Source organism: Rhinoderma darwinii, chromosome 8 (assembly GCF_050947455.1).
Source record: "Rhinoderma darwinii isolate aRhiDar2 chromosome 8, aRhiDar2.hap1, whole genome shotgun sequence".
In the NCBI taxonomy this organism is placed as follows: Eukaryota; Metazoa; Chordata; class Amphibia; order Anura; family Rhinodermatidae; genus Rhinoderma; species Rhinoderma darwinii.
This window is the reverse complement of record NC_134694.1, coordinates 9447559-9464411: the sequence shown is the minus strand read 5'-3', so window position 1 is coordinate 9464411 and position 16853 is coordinate 9447559. Positions and strand designations below refer to the sequence as shown.

The following is a 16853-nucleotide window of genomic DNA, read 5'->3' as shown; positions in this document are numbered from 1 at the left end:
CCGTGCCATCCGGGTTCAGCAGACCCTAAATTTTATATATTACATTCCGTTTTTCTGTCTACCTCTTGACGTCTACCCCCTCCCCTAAAATAGAGGTTGCCATTTAGAGGACTCAATCTATATTCAGGAGAGTGTAACGTGTTAACCACCTTATAATATTAGGTCACATGGTGCCTGGTTCCTTATTTATTCACAGGTTCCATACAATGCAGCGACAACAGGGGAGTTTTCTAGTACCTGGAAACCAGAATTGTAGAATTATTTTAGCGTCCACTAGAGGGAGCTCACTGCATATAGATTTATTATAGAGGTCTATGGGAGCTGTATAAATTTATATGCAGTGAGCTCCCCCTAGTGGTGGCTGCAGGCAGCTGATTTTTTTTTTAATGTAACCCCATGACTGTGTGGAAGGAGGCATTTATAGCTCTGTATAAGTCTGGGGCTACATGGCGACATGGGACATGGAGTCACGGCAACTTGTCGGTCGCAAATCGACTGCATTGACCTTTTGTTCCCTGCGACACAGGCCGGGGCGACACTGCGATCTTTAGACGCACAACCTGTGTCGCGGCAAAAGTCGCCGTGTAGCCCTAGCTTTATAAAAACAAGACTCTGACCCATATAAAGATTTTTGAAGTACCAAACTAATTAATCATTTTCAATTATTGGTCCCTTTTTGGTGCCAGACCACTGCCATTAACCCCTACACGATCACCGCAAGGGATACCAGTTGTACTTAAATTCCTGTATTGTCTGTAAAATTGTGGGGGGTTTTTACTTTGGGAACCCCCCTTTGCAATAGCCCTTACTATGGCAGCATCCTCCATTGGGTGACAATCAATATGGCCGCCATTACAGCTCCTATTGGGATTTTCACCCAGCTTTCCCAGACTCCTGAATGACAAATCTGCCTAGTTATGCAGTGATATAGGTACAGGCGACTTGCCGTTTTACAACAGTCGGTAAAAAGGGTAAAAAATAATACAAAAAAATTAACTTATGTTATGTAATAGTGAGAAGTTCTGGGCCATTAGCACCAGGTGGTCACAGGACAGGTCCCACGTGGAGGCAGGATGAATATTTTCGGCACATTGTCCCCCTGCACGTCCATTCTCTTCTGTTCCAGAGCCAGGTCCCTGCTGACGGAGCGCTGACACAGCAGACACGTCTCCCCCTCTGTTGTGTGTGTTATATTACTCTCGAACTTCAGATCGGAGGCCGCAGCTCTGTTCTGGTTCATCATTTGTTGCTTCCGATTTCCTAAGGACTCTTTTTAAGTCCTATGTTGCTCTGAACCTCGTTGATCTTGAGGGACCTTATTACGGCCCCATTGAAGAAACATCTGCTATTGCCACCAAAGACCCAAATACTTATCTAGTGGTCACCCTTCAAGCTCCCAAAGACCTCACAGACCAGAGGGGCAGCGTATATTTTGAACTTCACCCATTTCTTCCCAATGGCGACTTTGTGATGCACCCTCCTGCAACTTTAGTAGAATTCTCCTGGACAGCACAGAGGACAAGCACAAGGGGATAGAAGACATGAGATTATACAGAACCAATAGGTAAGTGCCGTTATTTATGGCTCCACGTCCCTATAAACGATATGTTGTGGACCTATATGATAGCTTTGTTGTTTCGGCAGTGACGTGATGAAATCCTACGTGGTGCTCGTGGTAATGTTGGGCCTGCAGGTCTCTGCGGCCACCTTCAAAATCTGTGCTTTTAATATCAAGAGTTTTGGAGAAGCCAAAGCATCCAACAAGAAGATTATGGGCGCGTTAGTGAAGGTGGGTGATCCCGAAATGTGATAGATCCTGGAATATCTACATATAGGGAGCAATATATGGGAGAATAAGTGTTCCATAGAAAGTAATGGAGTTCCATAGGGCCAGGGCTATGCCAATACTTTTGGCATGACGGTATGTAGCTTTGTGGCGTTGCATCCCATTATACTCCAATGTCATTGGGTCAAGAGGTGCGTACTTATGTGCCCTATCAAAATGGAAAATATGGTTTTCGGGATAAGGATTTCCATAGTCAAGACAAAGACACCCAGATCTATCTATCTATCCATCTATCCATCCATCCATCCATCCAATCCATCCATCCATCTCATTAGGCTCTGAGACTGCTCATATTATTCTTTTCTCGCTATAGATTCTATCTCGCTGTGATATTAGTGTCATTCAAGAGGTGAGAGACTCAAAGGGAGAAGCGGTGCCTGCTCTTGTGACCGAGCTCAACAGGTAATCATAAACTGACCAAAGTGGATGATGGGCGTTATTGTTCTGATGATCATTTGTCAATTAATATGACCTATAATAGATAGTATATACTTATTGTTGACTTCCATATACTACTGGGAGAATGACACATAAAATGTGATGGGTGACTAATATATCCCATATACTATAAAGGAGGCTGTGTGTGATTACCTATAAAATTTGCAGTAAGTCATGATGACATGGGTTTCCATTCTCCTAAAAGTGTTTATTCATTTGTAGACTTGACAGTGTCCATCGCTACCAGCACCTGGAGAGTAAAAGACTGGGGAAGAACAGCTATAAGGAGCAGTATGTCTTTATCTACAGGTACAGCAGAGGTAGATCTATCTATCTCATACAGTGAAGGAAATAAGTATTTGATCCCTTGCTGATTTTGTAAGTTTGCCCACTGTCAAAGACATGAACAGTCTAGAATTTTTAGGCTAGGTTAATTTTACCAGTGAGAGATAGATTATATAAAAAAAAAAAAAAAAAAGAAAATTACATTGTCAAAATTATATATATTTATTTGCATTGTGCACAGAGAAATAAGTATTTGATCCCTTTGGCAAACAAGACTTAATACTTGGAGGCAAAACCCTTGTTGGCAAGCACAGCAGTCAGACATTTTTTTGTAGTTGATGATGAGGTTTGCACACATGTTAGATGGAATTTTGGCCCACTCCTCTTTGCAGATCATCTGTAAATCATTAAGATTTCGAGGCTGTCGCTTGGCAACTCGGATCTTCAGCTCCCTCCACAAGTTTTCGATGGGATTAAGGTCTGGAGACTGGGTAGGCCACTCCATGACCTTAATGTGCTTCTTTTTGAGCCACTCCTTTGTTGCCTTGGCTGTATGTTTCGGGTCATTGTCATGCTGGAAGACCCAGCCACGAGCCATTTTTAATGTCCTGGTGGAGGGAAGGAGGTTGTCACTCAGGATTTGACGGTACATGGCTCCATCCATTCTCCCATTGATGCGGTGAAGTAGTCCTGTGACCTTAGCAGAGAAACACCCCCAAAACATAATGTTTCCACCTCCATGCTTGACAGTGGGGACGGTGTTCTTTGGGTCATAGGCAGCATTTCTCTTCCTCTAAACACGGCGAGTTGAGTTAATGCCAAAGAGCTCAATTTTAGTCTCATCTGACCACAGCACCTTCTCCCAATCACTCTCACAATCATCCAGATGTTCATTTGCAAACTTCAGACGGGCCTGTACATGTGCCTTCTTGAGCAGGGGGACCTTGCGGGCACTGAAGGATTTTAATCCATTACGGCGTAATGTGTTACCAATGGTTTTCTTGGTGACTGTGGTCCCAGCTGCCTTGAGATCATTAACAAGTTCCCCCCGTGTAGTTTTCGGCTGAGCTCTCACCTTCCTCAGGATCAAGGATACCCCACGAGGTGAGATTTTGCATGGAGCCCCAGATCGATGTCGATTGACAGTCATTTTGTATGTCTTCCATTTTCTTACTATTGCACCAACAGTTGTCTCCTTCTCACCCAGCGTCTTACTTATGGTTTTGTAGCCCATTCCAGCCTTGTGCAGGTCTATGATCTTGTCCCTGACATCCTTAGAAAGCTCTTTGGTCTTGCCCATGTTGTAGAGGTTAGAGTCAGACTGATTCATTGAGTCTGTGGACAGGAGTCTTTTATACAGGTGACCATGTAAGAGCTGTCTATAATGCAGGCACCAAGTTGATTTGGAGCGTGTAACTGGTCTGGAGGAGGCTGAACTCTTAATGGTTGGTCGGGGATCAAATACTTATTTCTCTGTGCACAATGCAAATAAATAGATATCATTTTGACAATGTGATTTTCTGTTTTTTTTTAATATAATCTATCTCTCACTGGTAAAATTAACCTAGCCTAAAAATTCTAGACTGTTCATGACTTTGACAGTGGGCAAACTTACAAAATCAGCAAGGGATCAAATACTTATTTCCTTCACTGTATCTATCTCACATACTAGTCCTTCTCAATGAATTAGAATATCATCAAAAAGTAAATTTATTTCAGTAATTCAATTCATAAAGTGTCTCTCATATATTCTATAGATTCATTACACACAGAGGGATCTATTTCCAGCATTGTTTTCTTTTAATGTTGATGATTATGGGAACAGTTAATGAAAACCCAAAATTTAGTCTCTCAGAAAATGAGAATATTATATAAGCCCAATTTCAAAAATGATTTTAATACCGAAATGTTGTCTTACTGAAATATATGTACAGTATCTGCCCTCAATACTTGGTCGGGGCTCCTTTTGCATGAACTACTGCATCAATGTGGCGTGGCATGGAGGCGATCAGCCTGTGGCACTGCTGAGGTGTTATCAATGTGGTGTGGCATGGAGGCGATCAGCCTGTGGCACTGCTGAGGTGTTATGGAAGCCCAGGTTGCTTTGATAGCGGCCTTCAGCTCGTCTGCATTGTTGGGTCTGGTGTCTCTCATCTTCCTCTTGACAATACCCTATAGATTCTCTATGGGGTTTAGGTCGGGCGAGTTTGCTGCCAATCAAGCGCAGCGATACTCTGGTTATTACACCAGATATTGGTGCCAAGTCCTGCTGGAAAATTAAATCAGCATCTCCATAAAGCTGTCAGCAGAGGGAAGCATGGAGTGCTGGGAAATGTCCTGCTAGACGCTGCGCTGACTCTGGACTTGATATAACACAGTGGACCAACACCAGCAGATGACACGGCCCCCAAACCATCACTGACTGTGGAAACTTCACACTGGACAGCAAGACACTTGCATTGACGCCTCTCCACTCTTCCTCAAGACTCCGGGACCGAGATTTCCAAATGGAGTGCAAAATTGACTTTCCTCTGAAATCAGGACTTTGGACACTGAGCAGCAGACCAGTCCTTGTAAAGCCTTAGGAAACTTTGCAGGTGTTTTGTGTTGATTCGCTGATTAGAGTGTCACACCATGAGACGACAATCTGCAACTTTTACCCAATATTCAAATTTTCTGAGACACTAAATTTTGGGTTTTCATTAACTATTAGCTTTAATCAGCAACATTAAAAGAACAAATGCTGGAAATAGATCCCTCTGTGTGTAATGAATCTATAGAATATATGAGAGACACTTTTTGCATTGAATTACTGAAATAATTTGACTTTTTGATGATATTCTAATTCATTGTTGATATCTGTCAGTCTGTGCATTTCATATCTATCTGAATGGAGGAGGTGGATGTAATTGTGACATTTTTATTACCCAATAGAGCGAACACTGTGCAGGTGATAGACTGGTATCAGTATGTGGAAGACCATCCAGATCACCCAGAAGCCTTTGCAAGAGAACCCTTTGCTGTCCGCTTCCACTCACCAAGAACAGGTTTGCTATATTGCCCCCCCTCCCCCTCTTTATATTTGGATCCCGGACATATTTATTGCATTTAATGTAAATGCTAATCTTAGTTTTAGAGCCGCCAGCCTCTCAGAACTTTACAACACTGGGATTAAGGCCTCATTTACACGAGCGTATTATACGCGCGTGCGACGCGCGTGCTTTTCACGCGTGTCGTATGCACCTATAATAGTCTATGGGGCTGTTTAGACGATGCGTGAATTTTGCGCTGCGTGAGTGCGTTGCGTAAAACTCACGACATGTTCTATATTCTTGCGTTTTTCACGCAACACGCACCCATTGACTTCAATGGGTGCGTGAAAACAACGCATGCCACACGGACGGTCCTGCGTTGCATGCGCGAAAATCACGCAAGAGCTGTCAAAAGGATGAATGTAAACAGAAAAGCACCACGTGCTTTTCTGGTTACAAACATCCAAACGGAGTGTCAAATTAGAGATGAGCGCACCGAACTTCACCGGGTTCGGCCGAACTCGTTTTGACCGAACCCGGCAAAAAATGTTCGGGTACGCGACGTCAGGAGACAGTCACTGCCCACGGTGCTCAAAGACTTAAACTGTTTCAGCACCATGGACAGTGACTTTCGATCACAATATACATATACGTGTAAAAAAAAAACAGAAGTTCGGACTTACCGATAAGTCCCCCGGCTCCTTCCTCCAGTCCGACCTCCCGGGATGACAATTCAGGCCAAGTGACAGCTGCAGCCAATCACAGGCCAAGCACAGGCTGCAGCCAATCACAGGCCAATCACAGGCTGCAGCCAATCACAGGCTGCAGCGGTCTCATGGCCTGCCGCGTCATCCTGGGAGGTGGGGCCGGATGACAAGAGAGGGACGCGTCACCAAGGCAACGGCCGGGAGACCGGACTGGAGGAAGCAGGCAGTTCATGGTAAGTTTGAACGTCTTTTTTTATTCACAGGTTGGTGTATATTGTGATCGGCATTCACTGATGAGGGTGCTGAAAGAGTTACTGCCGATCAGTTAGCTCTTTCAGCACCTTGGACAGTGACGGGCGTCGACTACCTCATCTCTATGATGGCGGCTGCGTGAAAATCACGCAGCCGCGCATCATACACGGATGACACACGGAGCTGTCAAATGCCTTTTGCGCGCGCAAAACGCAGCGTTTTTTGCGCGCGCAAAACGCACACGCTCGTGTAAATCCGGCCTAAGACTCCACCAAAGTTTTATTTTTTGCAGTTATCAAAGATTTTGCTCTGATGTCTCACCACACGTGTCCGAGTAAAGCAGCCAACGAGATTAATAAACTGTTACATGTGATGCTGCAGGTGAAAAGTCGCTGGAAGATTGAGGTGGGTCCAAAAACGAGTGTAAAAGTAAAATAGGTGCCTATTGCACTAAGACAAATATGTAAAAAACACGATGCCCACTGTATGGACCTCTAACCAAAAACAGGTCCTGTAAGTCAGGGTCGTACACACAAATCAAATGGTTAAAACAAATAGAGCGCCAAATCCAGTGCTTCCATTTATACAGGTGAGGCCACATACTGTGGTTTTTTTTGGTATAGAAATTATAAAAATTGACAGAACTGCTACCTGTTGACTTACAAAAATTGAATTATAAAATTCTTGTTACCTCCAGTCTCCACTAGAGGGAGCTCACTGCAAGGATGATTATACAACTTTCAAGAAAATAAGTCAGCTGTATACATCTGTATGCAGTAAGCTCCCTCTAGTGGTGACTGGATTTTACCAAAATTGTATGACCACGTGAAGAGACACGGTGGGAGTAGTTCAATGCTAGTCTTCCTCGCTTTGTGATAAGTACACATTTGCTGTAAGCTGCTTCAGCTAGAGGAGACCCTTGAGGAACTGGCAGGGCTCTTATGCTGCACAAACATGCCACCACCCCAGCAGCTCATAGCACCCCCCTAGGTCTGGGGACCGTAGGACAGGCACTCAAAGATTTTAACTCTTCCTCCACTCACCATGTCCTGAATTTCATTAGAGTCTTATGCTCCTTGGAGACTTAAATGCTGCATGTGGCTATGTCACAGCTGAGGAATGGCGGAACATACAGCTCCGGAGCAGCGACACTTTCCATTGGTTGATTGGAGATAAAGACGATACAACCGTGAACCAGAAGACACACTGCGCATATGACCGGTAATTCTAGGATGAGGTTTTGGGGTCAACACAAATAACATGGCATTTATTTCATATCAATCATTTCCCCTATGACCTTTTTTTTCTTTCTGATTCACCAAGAATCGTGGTACATGGAGAGGAATTTCTTAAAGGGATTGTGCCAGGTTCTGCAAAACCATTCAACTTCAAGACAAAACTTGGTCTATCCGAGGAGGAGGTAAGATTGGTTTAGTTACCATGGATTTGTTGAAGGAATGGGGTTTGTAGGGATCCGGGCACGAGCTGCAGAAAGTTTCATTCACATGTATGGAGGTTCTGCAACTAATCTGCCACAGTATATTTACACCTTATTAGAAAGGAGGGTCCTGAACGGAGAACCCTTCTATTAAAGGGGGACTTACCATCTAGAAGTTATATCCAGAAATGCCTAAGTTGGGAATAACCCTTTAACCCCCTAATTGGGTATCAAATTGTGTTCCTTGACAAGACCACCACTTTATATGGACGTTTTTCCTATTCAGGCTCTGGAGGTGAGCGACCATTTTCCAGTGGAAGTGAATATCCGTGCAGATCCACGAATAGATCGAGAGCTGTGATCATGGCTTCGATAACTGAACCCAATAAAGTGATTGTTTCGTAACAAAACTTGTCATGACTCCGATGAATGGATGTGGATCCAAAAACAAAGCACTCAGGTCTCCAAAGCTTATTGGGCGTTCAGGTTCTACCATACTGGGTCAAGCCACTTTCCCACAGACATACAGTGTAAGGCCCCACGATGCAGCATGGACGCAGCAGACAGCCACGCTACCACTGTAAGGCGTGGTTATCAAATTGCTAGTAACTTGCCTTATGTTGCTGGTAAACCTTTTACCCATAACATGCGGCCTCTTTCAAGCAATTTGATAACCACATGAAACAGAGTGCTAGTGCGGCTGTTAACTTGGCCAGGGACGCTGTATGGCCTTCCTAAAATACACCCGCTCCCCGCACTTTCCACGGCTCTACTACACAGACCTTCGATCACAATACGGTTCTGTGGTCATTACATTCGGTTCAGTAGAATCTCATGCAGCATTTTGCAGCAGTATTACAGACTAACCTCATGCTCACGAGTTCAGGCTGTGAAAAACTGTCCGAGTATCGGACGCATTTCCTGGCCCGACCACGTTACAGGTGAACGGGACTCCTGCCACCAGACATTATGATGCCAAGAGTCCCTGCCTCCCCACAGAACTGCTGTTCTGTATCATGGTGTGCAGTATGGAACAGCAGTTCTGTGGGGAGGCAGGGACTCTTGGCATCATAAACCTGCTGATGCCAGGAGTCCTGTTCACCTGTACCGTGGTCTGGCTGGGAAATGCGGCCAACACTCCGATCGTTTTTCACAGCCTGAATTCTGCCGTGAGCAGCTGCACCAACACGTGCCTTCATTATCCCTATATACTGGCAGTGGTGCATTACAGACCTGGGTTATTTTTATGTATGCAGGAATAACCCAAATCCAGTATTCAGGTTTTTGGGATATCACCATGGAAGTGTCTTGATGACAACACATCAACCATCAGCGCCACTTTGCTTTAGGCCTCATTTTGATGGCCATAATGTGGATGCAAGCAGTGGCCTGACTGCAGGTCTAACAGCAGGAACTAAGCGCATTGCGGATGAGACCTGCGATCACCTCTTCGGCTCCATGCACAACCGTATTTTTCATCCGTAATTACGGACCCATTATTTTCTATTGGCCAGACACCTTTCAGTATTTTTACAGATGGGGGTCAGTGCTGAAAAAAATTATAGAACCTGTCCTATTGTCCATAATTATGGTAAGGATTCTCCCATAGAAGCCTATGGGCGCTCCCGTAAATATGGACGGCTACGGATGTTCATGTGGACATTTGCACCCCCTCCTTTTTTTTCCAGATCCGTATATACCGATGGAATATATTTACAGACACCCTTCTGAGTATATGGATGAAATACAGATGCCTACAGATCCATCTTTATGGATAGATACAAATACGGTCATGTGCATGGGGCCTTACAGGTTAAGGCTTCACGCACACGACCGTACCTATAATGACAGGCTGTGCTCCCATTATAAAGTATAAGAGCACTGTCCATAAAATAAAAAAATAGGATGGTTTCTATAGCACGGACACCCTCCCGTAGACATACGGGAATGTGTCAGTCGGTTATAGAAATGAATGGGTCCGTAATTACGGGTGATTTTATGGTCGTGTCCATGGGGGCCTCATGCCAACGACCGTAAAACCACGTGGTTTTAGACCCATTCGGTTCTATTGGCCGCAGACACCTTTCCATAGCGCTACGGATGGGTGTTCGTGAAGTAGAACCGTGCCGGGAATTATGGAGCATGTCCTATTTTTCATATTTTATGGGCTGTGCTCCTATACTTTGTATGGGAGCACAGCCTGAAAATGCAGGCGGCCATCAGTGCCTGCAATCGTGGGCTGTGATTACGGGCACAGCTTTGTGCATGGGGCCTTGTACTACAACCAAATGGGGACGTCAGAATTTGACGGTTTATACAGAAACAGATGTCTGCTTAACCCTAATCTTACACAACACTAAATATGCAGAGATGGTGGTGCTAACACTATACAGGGCTGGGGTCAGGTTTGGTCCAATAGGGCATATGGACGGGGGATATTCCCATCTCAGGCCTTTTAATCTTACTGACAACAGGCCAGTGACCTTAGTGTCTTAGGGCCTGTTCACATCACCGTTCGCTTTCCGTTCCAGGGTTCCGTCGGGTGAACCCCGCAACGGAAAGTGAAACCACAGCTTCCGTTTCAGTCACCATTGGTAGTTCGATGCATGTCAGATGTGGGACCCACATTTATGGCATTGCCTGTTGATATGCATTGTCTGATGAGAAGTGTAAGGGCCTGTTCACATCACCGTTCCGACTGAATCAATAGCAGAGTTGACTGCGCCGGAATAGTGACGAACGGAAACCATTAGCGATGTTTCCGTCACCATTGATATCAATCGTGACTGAAACGGAAGCTGTGGTTTCACTTTCCGTTGCGGGGTTCACCAGACGGAACGCGAACGGTGATGTGAACAGGCCCTTACACTTATTCTCAGACAATGCATATCAACAGGCTATGCCATAAATGTGGGTCCCACATCTGACATGCATTGAACTCTAGAACAGTGCTCCTGACCTACCTTCTGCCACTGGGTCCAGCCACTGAGGTGTGGCCCAGTTTTACAGAAACAGCAAAGCATATTTTACTACTGTCTCCAGAACCCACATAGAAGTGAATTGAAACCAAAAAGTACAGGAATTTGGTCCATTTCCATACTTCTGGCCACCTTGTAACTCAATGGACGGAGCCCAGCGAAAGAAAGTAGGACGGGGCCCGGTGTCTGACATTTATGGCATATCCTGTACACCCATATCTGGAATACCCTTTTATATGTAAACAGAGCACATTAATTGACCTGGCAGCTATGCGACCACCTCTTCTATAGCATCCACAGGTATAAACAATCGCTACCCAATAGCATGTATGTGCCTGTGCAGGAAGGTGATATGGATTTGGCAGGGCATGTCTGGAGGGATGCACCCTATTACCCTCCCAATAACTCCACCCTGGCATCATAGCAGACCTCATTCAACAGTGCAGACCTATTGCTGGGAACAACTCTAATACGGCCTGTAGTGACCCTCTACTTGATGCGTTTCACTGCCTGCAGAAAGGCTTGATGTAATCTGATCAGCAATAACCGGAGGATCGACAGCTTCATTACTGTACTTAGAGCTTTATTGATACAAGATCTCAAAAGAACCATGACAAGTTAAAAGTGCAGCCCCTTATGCAGAATGAAGTGCCCTCCATCCATCCAGGGGACCCCGCCTAGGGATGTACTTCACACCGCAGCCATCAGGAATCAGACGCTTTTCAGTGAGCATGGCCTCAAAGTCCTCTGAATTGAACTTTGTAAATCCCCACTTCTTGGAAATGTGGATCTGAGGGGGGAAACACATAAGGATCAGCCAAATGTTATTCTTCACACAACCACTGAGAACTCATCTCCGCACTCAGCAATTTTACCTTCTGACGTCCAGGGAACTTGAACTTTGCTCTGCGCAGAGCCTCAACTACGTGTTCCTTGTTTGCCGCCTTGGTGCGGATGGACATGATCACCTGCCCGATGTTGACTCTGGCCACTGTGCCTTGAGGTTTACCGAAGGCGCCGCGCATTCCAGTCTGGAGCCTGTGAGAAGAATGACATGCATTAGATACCTCACGACATATTGCAGGGATATTGTCTCCGAGGCCCCTTGGAGCACCATGCATGGAGCGCAGCGTGCTTACACAGCCAGGGAAGTCTCTGTATGCAGCCATTGCACACCACCCTCTGATCGCAGCAGAAGCTGGTCGGCTTAATTAACTGCAAGCTCAGAAGTCACTTCTCCATACGTCGCTATACCTCACCTATCAGCTCCGGCACAGGATAACATTTTGTTGATGCGGATGACGTGGAATGGGTGGAGACGCACTCTGATGTGGAAACCGTCTTTGCCACAGCTCTTCACCATGTACTTGTTGGCGCAGATACGGGCAGCCTCCAGAGCTGAGGAGAAAAAAAGCTTCATGTTATTTCTGAGGTCAAGTCCTACTCCAGGACGCAGCTCTGATCAATGATGCTGTCGCCAAGGTCCCTTAGAGCACTTTGTATGGGAAACAAAGCACATACACAACCAAGGACGTTACTGTATGCAGCCATTGCACACCAACTTCTGATCAAGTCAAAAGCTGGTCGGCTTAATAAGCTGCAAATTATCAAGTTTTATGCCAGTTCATGGGTAAAGATAAGCGGGTACAATTAAAGTACTACACAAGGGTTATTTACTGTGCCAGTCAAGCCACTAGACCCACACCTAACAAATAGCTTATGGGGTACAGAAGCCTGGCATCAAAACCCAACATAACTGATGCACCCTCTTAAAGGAACATTACACCATTTACGGTCTTCTGTGTGACACGTCCACATACCTTCTGACGACAGCTGCTCGTATTCATCGGAGACCATGTGACCACATAGCGGGAACTCGTCCACCTTGGCCTTCTTACGACCCAAGTCAAAGATCCTGATTTTAGGATCTAGGAGGAATCACAAGAACATTTCAGAATTAAAGCATTAGTTAACCCCTTAATGACCAAGACAGAAAAGGGGCTTACATGACCAGCTACATTTGTTTTTCATTTTTGCCTCTGCTTTTCAGCCTCCATAACTATGTTTTCATTGCAGTGGCCTTGTTTTAGGTGGGAGATTTTTTTTAAAATTTCTATTCCGGTGCAGTTTTGGGGTACAAATAATTATTGCAGCATGAATACAGAAGACGCTAAATGACCTGTTCGTTATGTGGGTAGGTTTTTGTTTTATGTAATATATGGGTAAAGTATATTTTATGCGAATGGACATTTCTCTATTTGTTAATTTTTTTTTAATCCCAGAGATAATTTAACATACAGGAGTATAATACATTATAAGTAAAACATGAATACATTACACTGCCACAGGCTGCGTCCTAACAGCAGGCATATAGAACAGACAGCTCTGGGGTCCTTTCAAGAGGAGCCTCTTTGATCATGCAGTGGTCGTGACCCGAAGCAATAAAAGGGTTAAACAGCAAGATTTAGGGTTCCTCCTAACCCAGCTGTACCCCTCAGGCTTCTCCAAGTACAGGAGGTGTTGGTAACCGCTCCTGCTTACAGCACGAACGCGCACTAGAGCACATAAGCCTCTTCTACAGGGAGGACAAAAATTGAAGCTGTAGACTCAGGACTTGCAGTGGGTGGTCGGGAAGGAGTAAAAGAGGTTGCAGAGGTTTAGAAAAACATGGCTTTCTTCCAAGAACAGCGCCACACCGGTCAATGCCATCAATGGGTGGTGTGTGGTATTGCAGCTCAGCTATGTAAGTGAATGCATCTGCGGGTCAATACCATTACAGCGATGCCAAGCTTAGTTTTTTTGTTTCACTTTAACAAGGGAAAAACGGATTGTTAAAAATAAAATTTGAGTAACCCGCAATATTCTGAGAGCCATAACTTATTTTGAAGTCCATTTAGCAGTATGACGGCTTATTTTTTGAGGGGTGAGCTGTAGTTTATATTGTTACTATTTTGGGGTACATGACTTTTATTTCATTTTTTGTGGGAGATGAAGTTACCACAAAACAGGAATGATGAAGAAGTTTTTATTTTTTTACAGCATTCACCGTGCGGACTAAAGACTTTCACAGACCCATCTATACCAGTTAGGTTATTCTTTTTACATTTTGCTTAAGGGAAAATACAGGTTTTTAAAAATAGAAGTCCGCCTAGTTGACTTCAACCCGCGATAGCGGTTGGATCGCTGGCACAATATACTGCAATACATCGTGATTCTGACAGTCTCTTACGAAGCCATGGTGGAGGCAGACCTGAGGGCGTTCATCAGGCTCCCAGACTCATTTCAACCAACGGTCCCCTTGATCATCGCAAGGGGGGTTGGAACGTTAGAGGGGGCAGTGGTCGCTATTGGCAGCGGCATTTAACAGGTTAAACTGAGCTCGCTCCATAATCTCACCCAACGTGCGCCGCGTACACGAGAGGATATCAGGAGGTGGATAAAAAGAGGTTTATGAAAAGCACGAAACGTGACATGTTCTCTCCACTCACCTGGGACACCTCTACAGAAACGGGATTTGGGGTAGGGCTTATTTTTGCAGTATCTGTAACTAAACAAAAAGTCCTGTTATTAGAAGAGAAGTTTAATAGTCCGTCCTGACAATTCTACAAAAGTCACGATTCTCTAATACGACGACCCTTCATAATGCCAGAAAGCTTTACTACCTGCAGATTGGCGCCACAACCGCCTTTCTCAGCTCCACACTGACCTCACCAGCTGTAACCTGGTCCTGTATCTAGGACGTGGATGTACTTGCAGTTAAACGTAACTGTCGATTGCTTAATAAAACCGATTTAAAGGGGGAATTACTTTTAGCAAATATATTCCACAACGGATGGCGGCTGTGACTGCCATAACTAGTTCTCAGCACTGGCTTCACACTAACCGAACTAAAAAAAACTAAACACTAACCCCAATTATACCCTATGAGACCGTAAAATAAATCTTACAATACACGACTTTACCACTACGGTCAGCGCCAATCTACCACATACAGCAGAGCGATCATGAGCAAATTACACTGCGACCCTAGTCAAAGTATTCGTACCCTAGAGTCCCCCATCTAGGTCTACCCCAAATGCTGCCAGTACATTCACCATGAAGTCAATGGGAAGCCATTAAAAAGACCAGGTTTACAAAGGCAGAGGTGCCCACAAAGACCTCCGATAACTACAGGGCGATCGGCACTTGTTTAAATGGCCTTTAAACAGGTCAATGTAAAAACGTATGGAGACTAGTAAATCCCATAGTTTGGGCCCCGTACAGGTAACATGTTTACAGTGGCACCGCCAACGATTGATTTTTAGGGCAGCACTACAGATGAAACCTGCCGGCGGCCAATAACGAGTGTACAAACTCATTGCTGACGTAAATGGGTCTTTAGGCTCTGCTGACAATCCCCTAACAAACCCTTATCGCTTATAACAGGGTCTGCCGGGCAGTTACGCCACTGAGTTGCGCCAGGCAGGCTTAGGCCCATTAAATTGCCATGGAAGCAGCAACATTCCCACCGGCAATCAGCAGTCACTACTAGGGAAAGCATGTAATACATGGACAGCAAGAACCACGGTTTATCCTCCACTCTTGCTTATAGGGGGCGCTACTAACCACTTAGCAGCAGCTCCATATACTTACCCACATCTTACCCATCAGGAGACCCTCTGCCCATACACCCACCAATTACGGTCCCGATTTGTTTGCCAGACCCCCAGCAAAGATCAATACTACAGATCTGTCAGAACTCCTGGACTATCAGAATTTCTATCCGTTCCCCATAGGATACACCTACAGCTCCATACTAAGAGGATATACAGAACAGATCACTGAACCCGACCACAGCATTAGAACATCCCTGCAGGCAGCTGTATGTGACGGTTATGAAGGCCTCATCCCTCCCAGTAAAGCACACGCGTGTCCAGGCCTAAGCCCGGCACATGGCCTCATCGCAGAGATCACTTACCAGCGGGCGGGTCTGCGGCCCATGATGGCGGCTTGTACCTAAATAAGAGACAAAAAAATAAAAAGGCAAGACGTGAGCAGAATGATCGGAGACCCCGGCCGGACAGGAGCTCCCCCCACCAGCCGCCATCTCACTCACCTCGCCGACGCCAAAGAGGAAGCCGGTGCGCCTGCGCACTTACTTATATATCCGCCCCGCCTCCAACGTCACGTCACTCCTGATGATCGACGTTCCTGAGGAAACGCCCGTGCTCTAGTGTCTGGTGTACTGTGACAGCCATCTTACTAGAGACCAAATCTCATTGACAAGTCATGTAAGGTCTACAAAACATGTCACCTGAGAAAGAGACAGTCATACATAGCGCAGTATGTAAAAGAGCTGTAAGAAATGACTTTGTCATCATGAAGTAACATTTTTTTAATTCAAGGTCTACATTGTTCCTGTAGGTTCTTTTGTGTAAGTTAATTGTATAAAAAAAATGTCTTTTGGATCTCATGTCAATATGTCTAAGTTGTGAGGCAAAAAAGTCCTTTAATATAAAACTTTTGAAAATACGGAGCTGTTTTCAAGGGAAAACAGCTCCCGATTTTTTAGCCGTTTTTTAAGCAGCTAACATATTTTGCGGCGTTTTTTACGGTCGTTTTTGGAGCTGTTTTTCTATAGCGTTAATGATAAACGGCTCCAAAAACGTCTCAAGAAGTGACATGCACTTCTTTTTCAGGGGCGTTTTTTTACGCAGCCGTTTTTCAAAACGGCTGCGTAAAAACACGGCCCGTTGGAACAGAACGCAGTTTGTCCCATTGAAATCAATGGGCAGATCTTTGTAGGCGTTCTGCTTCCGATTTCTCAGGCGTTTTTCGAGGCGTAACGCCCCGAAATACGACTGAAAACACTACGTATGCACATACCCTAAGGGTATG

At 45.1% G+C, this 16853-nt stretch overlaps 2 protein-coding genes and 2 non-coding genes across 4 annotated transcripts; 1 reads left to right on the top strand and 3 right to left on the bottom strand.

Moving 5' to 3' along the window:
* The first annotated feature begins 335 nt into the window (after window positions 1-335).
* LOC142659164 (deoxyribonuclease-1-like) lies at window positions 336-8395 on the top strand. Its single transcript, XM_075834989.1, has 8 exons — window positions 336-1789; window positions 2160-2248; window positions 2507-2593; window positions 5504-5616; window positions 6853-6965; window positions 7624-7781; window positions 7884-7980; window positions 8285-8395. The coding sequence occupies exons 1-8, from the start codon at window positions 1652-1654 to the stop codon at window positions 8357-8359; spliced, it is 870 nt and encodes a 289-aa protein (XP_075691104.1). The 5' UTR covers window positions 336-1651; the 3' UTR covers window positions 8360-8395.
* A 3147-nt stretch (window positions 8396-11542) lies between these two features.
* Window positions 11543-16095, bottom strand: RPL10 (ribosomal protein L10). The gene is made up of 7 exons (XM_075834984.1): window positions 16072-16095; window positions 15934-15971; window positions 14465-14523; window positions 12797-12904; window positions 12236-12374; window positions 11852-12014; window positions 11543-11766 (listed from the first exon to the last, which is right to left on the bottom strand). The coding sequence occupies exons 2-7, from the start codon at window positions 15954-15956 to the stop codon at window positions 11611-11613; spliced, it is 648 nt and encodes a 215-aa protein (XP_075691099.1). The 5' UTR covers window positions 15957-15971; window positions 16072-16095; the 3' UTR covers window positions 11543-11610.
* On the bottom strand, window positions 12064-12197 carry LOC142660100 (small nucleolar RNA SNORA70). The gene has a single exon (XR_012850416.1). It is a non-coding gene; the product is annotated as a small nucleolar RNA SNORA70 (small nucleolar RNA).
* Window positions 12446-12579, bottom strand: LOC142660099 (small nucleolar RNA SNORA70). Its single transcript, XR_012850415.1, has one exon. It is a non-coding gene; the product is annotated as a small nucleolar RNA SNORA70 (small nucleolar RNA).
* Window positions 16096-16853: the final 758 nt, after the last annotated feature.